Source organism: Coregonus clupeaformis, unplaced genomic scaffold (assembly GCF_020615455.1).
Source record: "Coregonus clupeaformis isolate EN_2021a unplaced genomic scaffold, ASM2061545v1 scaf0139, whole genome shotgun sequence".
Lineage (NCBI taxonomy): Eukaryota > Metazoa > Chordata > Actinopteri > Salmoniformes > Salmonidae > Coregonus > Coregonus clupeaformis.
The window spans coordinates 386,621-394,242 of record NW_025533594.1 but is presented as its reverse complement, the minus strand read 5'-3'; the positions used below and the strand labels follow the sequence as shown (position 1 = coordinate 394,242).

The following is a 7,622-nucleotide window of genomic DNA, read 5'->3' as shown; positions in this document are numbered from 1 at the left end:
TTCAGACGTTTTCAGAAGATGGGCATGGACTCTACTGTCCTAGCATCAGGGAGAAGCTGGTTCCACCATTGGGGTGCCAGGACAGAGATGAGCTTGGACCGGGCTGAGCGGGAGCTGACCTCCTGTAGGGTTGTGAGGGCCAAGAGACCAGAGGTGGCAGAACGGATTGCTCTGGTTGGGGTGTAGGGTTTGAGCATAGCCTGAAGGTAGGGAGAGGCAGTTCCTCTTGCTGCTCCGTAGGTAAGTACCATGGTCTTGTAGTGGATGTGAGCTTCAACTGGTAGCCAGTGGAGTGTGCGGAGGAGCGAGGTGACATGGGAGATATTAGGAAGGTTGAACACCAGGTGGGCTGCGGCATTCTGGATAAGTTGCAGGGGTTTGATGGCACAAGCAGGGAGCCCAGCCAACAGAGAGTTGCAGTAGTCCAGACGGGATATGACGATCGCCTGGATTAGGACCTGCACTGCTTCCTGTGTGAGGAAAGGTCGTATTCTATGGATGTTGTAGTACATTAACCTGAAGGAGCGAGTCACTGCTTTGATGTTAGCAAAGAATGACAGAGTGTTGTCCAGGGTGTACGAGAGAGAGAGAGAGAGAGAGAGAGAGAGAGAGAGAGAGAGAGAGAGAGAGAGAGAGAGAGAGAGAGAGAGAGAGAGAGAGAGAGAGAGAGAGAGAGAGAGAGAGAGAGAGAGAGAGAGAGAGAGAGAGAGAGAGAGAGAGAGAGAGAGAGAGAGAGAGAGAGAGAGAGAGAGAGAGAGAGAGAGAGAGAGAGAGAGAGAGAGAGAGAGAGAGAGAGAGAGAGAGAGAATGAAGGAGGAAGTTATGTGCACTGTAGGCTGCTGTATGTGTTACAGTATGTTGTCATGGCGATGTTAAAAACGTTTTTCTCAATCTAGTGACTATAGTCTTCACATGTCAAGTCATTCCACACCTCCAGAGGATCCAGTCTATTTGTGTTCATCTCAGCACAGTCCTCCTCCCCAGAAGGGCCCTGACTATCAGGCTGTACATCATACCAGTATCTACAGGGTAAACAACACAGAGAACCAGACAGTCAGACACTGTGGTACAAACATCCTCCTCAATCATAGACATAGACCATTGTTTTTTCAGCTTTAAAGCCACACTCTGTAAGATGAGCATTACAGTAGTCTCTATGGTTACCACTGTCTCTGTATGAGAGCTGTCCAGAGAGACCGGTCTGGGACTTGTTATTTGTGACGATGGACAGGACACTATCATACCAGGAAGATATAGATAATAGAGGGGAAGTGGAGAACAAAGTCTAGCTGTTAACATATATTAAATATCATATGTAACAGCCCCAATATAATTCAGGGAGTTTCCAGAACTCCTCCTTCCTTTCACCTTTCTGCTGATTTGGACCCTCTGTTTACTCCCAAATATACACCAACATGTTCAGGAGGTCCAGGACTACAAACATGGGTCATTATAATGTCCGTACAATAGATGTGACACTACAAACTGCTCCAAGTGGATATTGAGGGTGGGTAGGCTTAACCAGGGCTCTCCTCTCACTTGATGAACCCGATTGGTTGAGGAGTTTTTGAGTGACAGCTGGTTGAACCACTTCACTTCCCTCTTTTGGGACCCATATAGGGGAACAACAGTCAAATATGAGCATTTAATATTGTGCTTATATGTAACTTGACAACAAAGACTGACTGTCAAAAATGATTAAGAAACATCCTTTGATACCCTTTGATATATCTACAACACTCATATACAGTGTATGTAATGGTGGTTTGGTAGGGTTGAGAATGTTTGCACCAGACCTAAATGGGAGCCAAGTAAGAAGAATGTATTTGAATTGTAATTGATTAAATGCACTTCAGTAGAGTGTGCAAAAAGTCAAATGTACTAACTTCATGTTGTATCTGATGATGTGTGAAACATAACTACTGGTACACAGGAAGCTACAAACAGGAAATAAGTAGGACTTTTATTAATATGATACTACAAACAAATACAACAATAAGTGTGTTTGTAGGTTTGAGACAGCGAGAGAGAGACAGAGAGAGAGAGAGAGAGAGAGAGAGAGAGAGAGAGAGAGAGAGAGAGAGAGAGAGAGAGAGAGAGAGAGAGAGAGAGAGAGAGAGAGAGAGAGAGAGAGAGAGAGAGAGAGAGAGAGAGAGAGAGAGAGAGAGAGAGAGAGAGAGAGAGAGAGAGAGAGAGAGAGAGAGAGAGTGAGAGAGAGAGAGAGAGAGAGAGAGAGAGAGAGAGAGAGAGAGAGAGAGAGAGAGAGAGACAGAGAGAGAGAGAGAGAAAGAGGAAGTTGTGTGCAGTGTAGGCTACTGTATGTGTTACAGTATGTTGTCATTGTGATGTTAAACCACTATCTCACAAATCCAGTTGAGTTTGCTGCCACATAACAAGTCATTCCATGCCTCACGAGGACTCCGACCTTTTTCTATGAGAGCACAGTCCTCCTCACCATATTCTGCATGGCCACCACCATTATCAGGCTGTTGATGACACCAGTACCTAAAGGGTTAAAAACAGTCAGATATCATGGTTAATACCAGTACCTACAGGGTTAAAAACAGTCAGATATCATGGTTAATACCAGTACCTACAGGGTTGAAAACAGTCAGATATCATGGTTAAAACCAGTACCTACAGGGTTAAAAACAGTCAGATATCATGGTTAATACCAGTACCTATAGGGTTAAAAACAGTCAGATATCATGGTTAATACCAGTACCTACAGGGTTAAAAACAGTCAGACGTCACAGTTAGAACATCACAATCCTAAATAATATACAGAAATGTTTCAGCTTAAATTCAACTTTGTTGACTGCTATCAACAATTACAATAACCTGTATCGACAAAGGTTGAATGAACTGAAAATTGCAGCCTTATTGACAGATTAGGTATCATTTCTCACCCTGTGGTCAGTTGGGTGCCGTCCACCCATTTCCAGGTCCCCTCATTAGCAGAGTCAGTCAGACCAATCCAGACTCTCTTCTTGAGGTTGATAAGAAATGTCTGTTGTTGAGAAAGATAAATATATATATACCTACAGTGAGGGAAAAAAGCATTTGATCCCCTGCTGATTTTGTACGTTTGTCCACTGACAAAGAAATGATCAGTCTATAATTTTAATGGTAGGTTTATTTGAACAGTGAGAGACAGAATAACAACAACAAAATCCAGAAAAACTCTTGTCAAAACTGTTATAAATTGATTTGCATTTTAATGAGGGAAATAAGTATTCGACCCCCTCTCAATAAGAAAGATTTCTGGCTCCCAGGTGTATTTTATACAGGTAATGACCTGAGATTAGGAGCACACTCTTAAAGCACGCTCCTAATCTCAGTTTGTTACCTTTATAAAAGACACCTGCCCACAGAAGCAATCAATCAATCAGATTCCAAACTCTCCACCATGGCCAAGACCAAAGAGCTCTCCAAGGATGTCAGGGACAAGATTCTAGACCTACACAAGGCTGGAATGGGCTACAAGACCATCGCCAAGCAGCTTGGTGAGAAGGTGACAAAAGTCGGTGCGATTATTCGCAAATGGAAGAAACACAAAAGACCTGTCAATCTCCCTCTGCCTGGGGCTCCATGCAAGATCTCACCTCGTGGAGTTGCAATGATCATGAGAACGGTGAGGAATCAGCCCAGAACTACACAGGAGGATCTTGTCAATGATCTCAAGGCAGCTGGGACCATAGTCACCAAGAAAACAATTGGTAACACACTACGCCGTGAAGGACTGAAATCCTGCAGCGCCCGCAAGGTCCCCCTGCTCAAGTAAGCACATATACATGCCCATCTGAAGTTTGCCAATGAACATCTGAATGATTCAGAGGAGAACTGGGTGAAAGTGTTGTGGTCAGATGAGACCAAAATGGAGCTCTTTGGCATCAACTCAACTCGCTGTGTTTGGAGGAGGAGGAATGCTGCCTATGACCCCAAGAACACCATCCCCACCGTCAAACATGGAGGTGGAAACATTATGCTTTGGGGGTGTTTTTCTGCTAAAGGGACAGGACAACTTCACCGCATCAAAGGGACGATGGACGGGGCCATGTACAGTCAAATCTTGGGTGAGAACCTCTTTCCCTCAGCCAGTGCATTGAAAATGGGTCATGGATGATGGGTATTCCAGCATGACAATGACCCAAAACACACGGCCAAGGCAACAAAGGAATGGCTCAAGAAGAAGCACATTAAGGTCCTGAAGTGGCCTAGCCAGTCTCCAGACCTTAATCCCATAGAAAATCTGTGGAGGGAGCTGAAGGTTCAAGTTGCCAAACGTCAGCCTCGAATACTTAATGAATTGGAGAAGATCTGCAAAGAGGAGTGGAACACAATCCCTCCTGAGATGTGTGCAAACCTGGTGGCCAACTACAAGAAACGTCTGACCTCTGTGATTGCCAACAAGGGTTTTGCCAACAAGTACTAAGTCATGTTTTGCAGAGGGGTCAAATACTTATTTCCCTCATTAAAATGCAAATCAATTTATAACATTTTTGACATAGGTTTTTCTGGATTTTTTTGTTGTTATTCTGTCTCTCACTGTTCAAATGAACCTACCATTAAAATTATAGACGGATCATGTCTTTGTCAGTGGGCAAACGTACAAAATCAGCAGGGGATCAAATACTTTTTTCCCTCACTGTATACGTTTGATCATATCTACCCCCTGCACACTCATCTCTCTCTCTCTCTCTCTCTCTCTCTCTCTCTCTCTCTCTCTCTCTCTCTCTCTCTCTCTCTCTCTCTCTCTCTCTCTCTCTCTCTCTCTCTCTCTCTCTCTCACCTGTTCCTCATCACTGTTTATGATCACCAGGTCTGCTCCTCTTTCCATACAGTCCTCTCTGCTCTCGTTCCAGGTTTTAGTCTCAGTAGACAGGAAGTACCAACTGGATTCAAACTTCTGCCAGCCTTCAGAACAGGTTTGTTCTACAACATCAAAAACATGAATTTCCTTCAACTTATCAAACTAAACAGTTAATGAAAGAATACAAACACACTATAAAGTGTGTGGTATTAATGATAATGTATTACTGTAGGTTTACTCACTGAGATTGGTAAGCCTCCTGTTAAGAATCTCTCTCTCAGTCTGTAGCTGGTCTCTCTCTTCAGTCAGGTTGTTATAACTGGTCTGTAGCTGGTCTCTCTCTTCAGTCAGGTTGTTGTAACTGGTCTGTAGCTGGTCTCTCTCTTCAGTCAGGTTGTTGTAACTGGTCTGTAGCTGGTCTCTCTCTTCAGTCAGGGTGTTGTAACTGGTCTGTAGCTGGTCTCTCTCTTCAGTCAGGGTGTTGTAACTGGTTTGTAGCTGGTCTCTCTCTTCAGTCAGGTTGTTATAACTGGCCTGTAGCTGGTTTCTCTCTTTTGAGTCGCGATGACCAATGACTCCACCTGTAAAAGGGTAAAGTTAATCAAACATGTAACTACCACACCATTAATGATTAAGTATGATTAAGTAAGCTACTGAAGTCTCTTTGATAACATACTAAACTTACAGTAGACAGACAGGCCTATGATCCCAGCCAGTAGGAGAACACACAGCAGCCCCAGACACACTGCAGCAACTCCAGAGGGTCTCTTCCACCACTGAACATGTACTGAATCACAAATTATTAAAGTAAGAACTTTGGTAATGTGTTTTACTGTATCATCCAGGATTGGAACTAATACAGTGCACTCTGAAAGTATTCAAACCCCTTCACTTTTTCGACATTTTGTTACATTAGAGCCTTTTTATGAAATTGATTAAATTGTTGTTTTTTTCCTCATCAATCTACACACAATACCCCATAATGACAAAGCAAAAACAGGTTTTTAGAAATTGTAGGAAATAAAAAAAACTGTAAAAATAACAGAAATACCTTATTTACATAAGTATTCAGACCCTATACTGAGTACTTCGTTGAAGCATCTTTGGCAGTGGCTGGGAGCGGTTACTGCACAGCTATTTTCAGGTCTCTCCAAAGATGTTAAATCGGGTTCAAGTCCGAGCTCTGGCTCGGCCCCTCAAGGATATTCAGAGACTTGTCCCGAAGCCACTTGTGCATTGTCTTGGCTGTGTGCTTAGGGTCGTTGTCCTGTTGGAAGGTGAACATTCGCCCCAGTCTGAGGTCCTGAGCGCTCTGGAGCAGGTTTTCAAGGAACTCTCTGTTCTTCGCTCTGTTCATCGTTCCCTCGATCCTGACTAGTCTCCCAGTCCCTGCCGCTAAAAAACACCATGCTTCAACGTAGGGATGGTGCCAGGTTCCCTCCGGACGTGACGCTTGGCATTCAGGCTAAAGAGATGAATCTTGGTTTCATCAGACCAGAGAATCTTGTTTCTCATGGTCTGAGAGTCCTTTAGGTGCCTTTTGGCAAACTCCAAGCCGGCTGTTATGTGCCTTTTACTGAGGAGTGGCTTCTGTCTGGCCACTCCACCATAATGGCCTGATTGGTGGAGTGCTGCAGAGATGGTTGTCCTTCTGTAAGATTATCCCATCTCCACATAGGAACTCTGGAGCTCTGTCAGAGTGACCATCGGGTTCTTGGTCACCTCCCTGACCAAGGCCCTTCTTCCCGATTGCTAAGTTTGGCTTGGCGGCCAGCTCTAGAAAGACTCTTGAGGGTTCCAAACTTCTTCCATTTAAGAATGATGGAGGCCACTGTGTTCTTGGGGACCTGTAAAACTGCAGACATTTTTTGGTACCCTTCCCCAGATTTGTGCCTCGACAATTCTGTCTCGGAGCTCTACGGACAATTCCTTCGACCTCATGGCTTGGTTTTTGCTCTGACATGCACTGCCAACTGTGGACCCTTATATAGACATGTTTGTGCCTTTCCAAATCATGTCCAATCAATAGAATTTACCAATGGACTCCAATCAAGTTGTAGAAACATCTCAAGGATGATCAATGGAAACAGGATGTACCTGAGCTCAATTTCGAGTCTAATAGCAAAGCGTCTGAATACTTATGTAAATAAGGTATTTCTGTTTTTTCTTTAAAAAAAAAATCAATTTTCGAATAAGGCTGTAACGTAACAAAATGTGGAAAGAGTCAAGGTGTCTGAATACTTTCCAAATACACTGTAAAATTATAATACTACAGGGTAAACTCACCTGCTGAATGTATTGTGTGTGTCATTTATTTGTGTGTGTGTACATGTGTTTGTTTGTGTGTGTGTGTGTGTGTGTGTGTGTGTGTGTGTGTGTGTGTGTGTGTGTGTGTGTGTGTGTGTGTGTGTGTGTGTGTGTGTGTGTGTGTTTGATCTTACCTGAAGCAACAACTCCATCTCTTGGACTAGGCTTGAAGGCTTTTACGTTGGCATATAATTGGCCATCAATGTCTGTGTTCTTCATTGCATCAGGCTCGTCATCTTTAAATCCATCTGAGTTTTCATAGACTCCCTCTGACATCTTAACACACTTGTGGTCAAATACAGTAACTTCTACTTCTAACCTCAACTCTAATGTACATCTGTACCTGTGTCTTCTCCCTACACTGTCCTGAGTCTGTGTGACTTACTGTAGTGACACTATTTACTAAACTGTCAACCACAGTGAAGGGGAAACTGTCAAATTAACACAACACTGGCCACCACGTGACCACGTGACTTGCACCAGCCTTAGTTTCTAATCTAAA

General features: G+C 43.6%; 1 protein-coding gene across 1 annotated transcript; it reads right to left on the bottom strand.

Moving 5' to 3' along the window:
* Window positions 1–2,284: 2,284 nt before the first annotated feature.
* LOC123483506 (C-type lectin domain family 10 member A-like) lies at window positions 2,285–7,396 on the bottom strand. The gene is made up of 6 exons (XM_045213693.1): window positions 7,255–7,396; window positions 5,499–5,600; window positions 5,056–5,394; window positions 4,793–4,935; window positions 2,910–3,010; window positions 2,285–2,505 (listed from the first exon to the last, which is right to left on the bottom strand). The coding sequence occupies exons 1-6, from the start codon at window positions 7,394–7,396 to the stop codon at window positions 2,349–2,351; spliced, it is 984 nt and encodes a 327-aa protein (XP_045069628.1). The 3' UTR covers window positions 2,285–2,348.
* Window positions 7,397–7,622: the final 226 nt, after the last annotated feature.

Coding starts and splice junctions, on each gene's coding strand:
- LOC123483506 (XM_045213693.1), bottom strand. CDS start 7,396: ATGTCAGAGGGAGTCTATGAAAACTCAGATGGATTTAAAGATGACGAG. Junction 4,936..5,055: donor CAGGAGGCTTACCAATCTCA/GTGAGTAAACCT, acceptor TTGATGTTGTAG/AACAAACCTGTTCTGAAGGC. Junction 2,506..2,909: donor GGCACCCAACTGACCACAGG/GTGAGAAATGAT, acceptor TTAACCCTTTAG/GTACTGGTGTCATCAACAGC.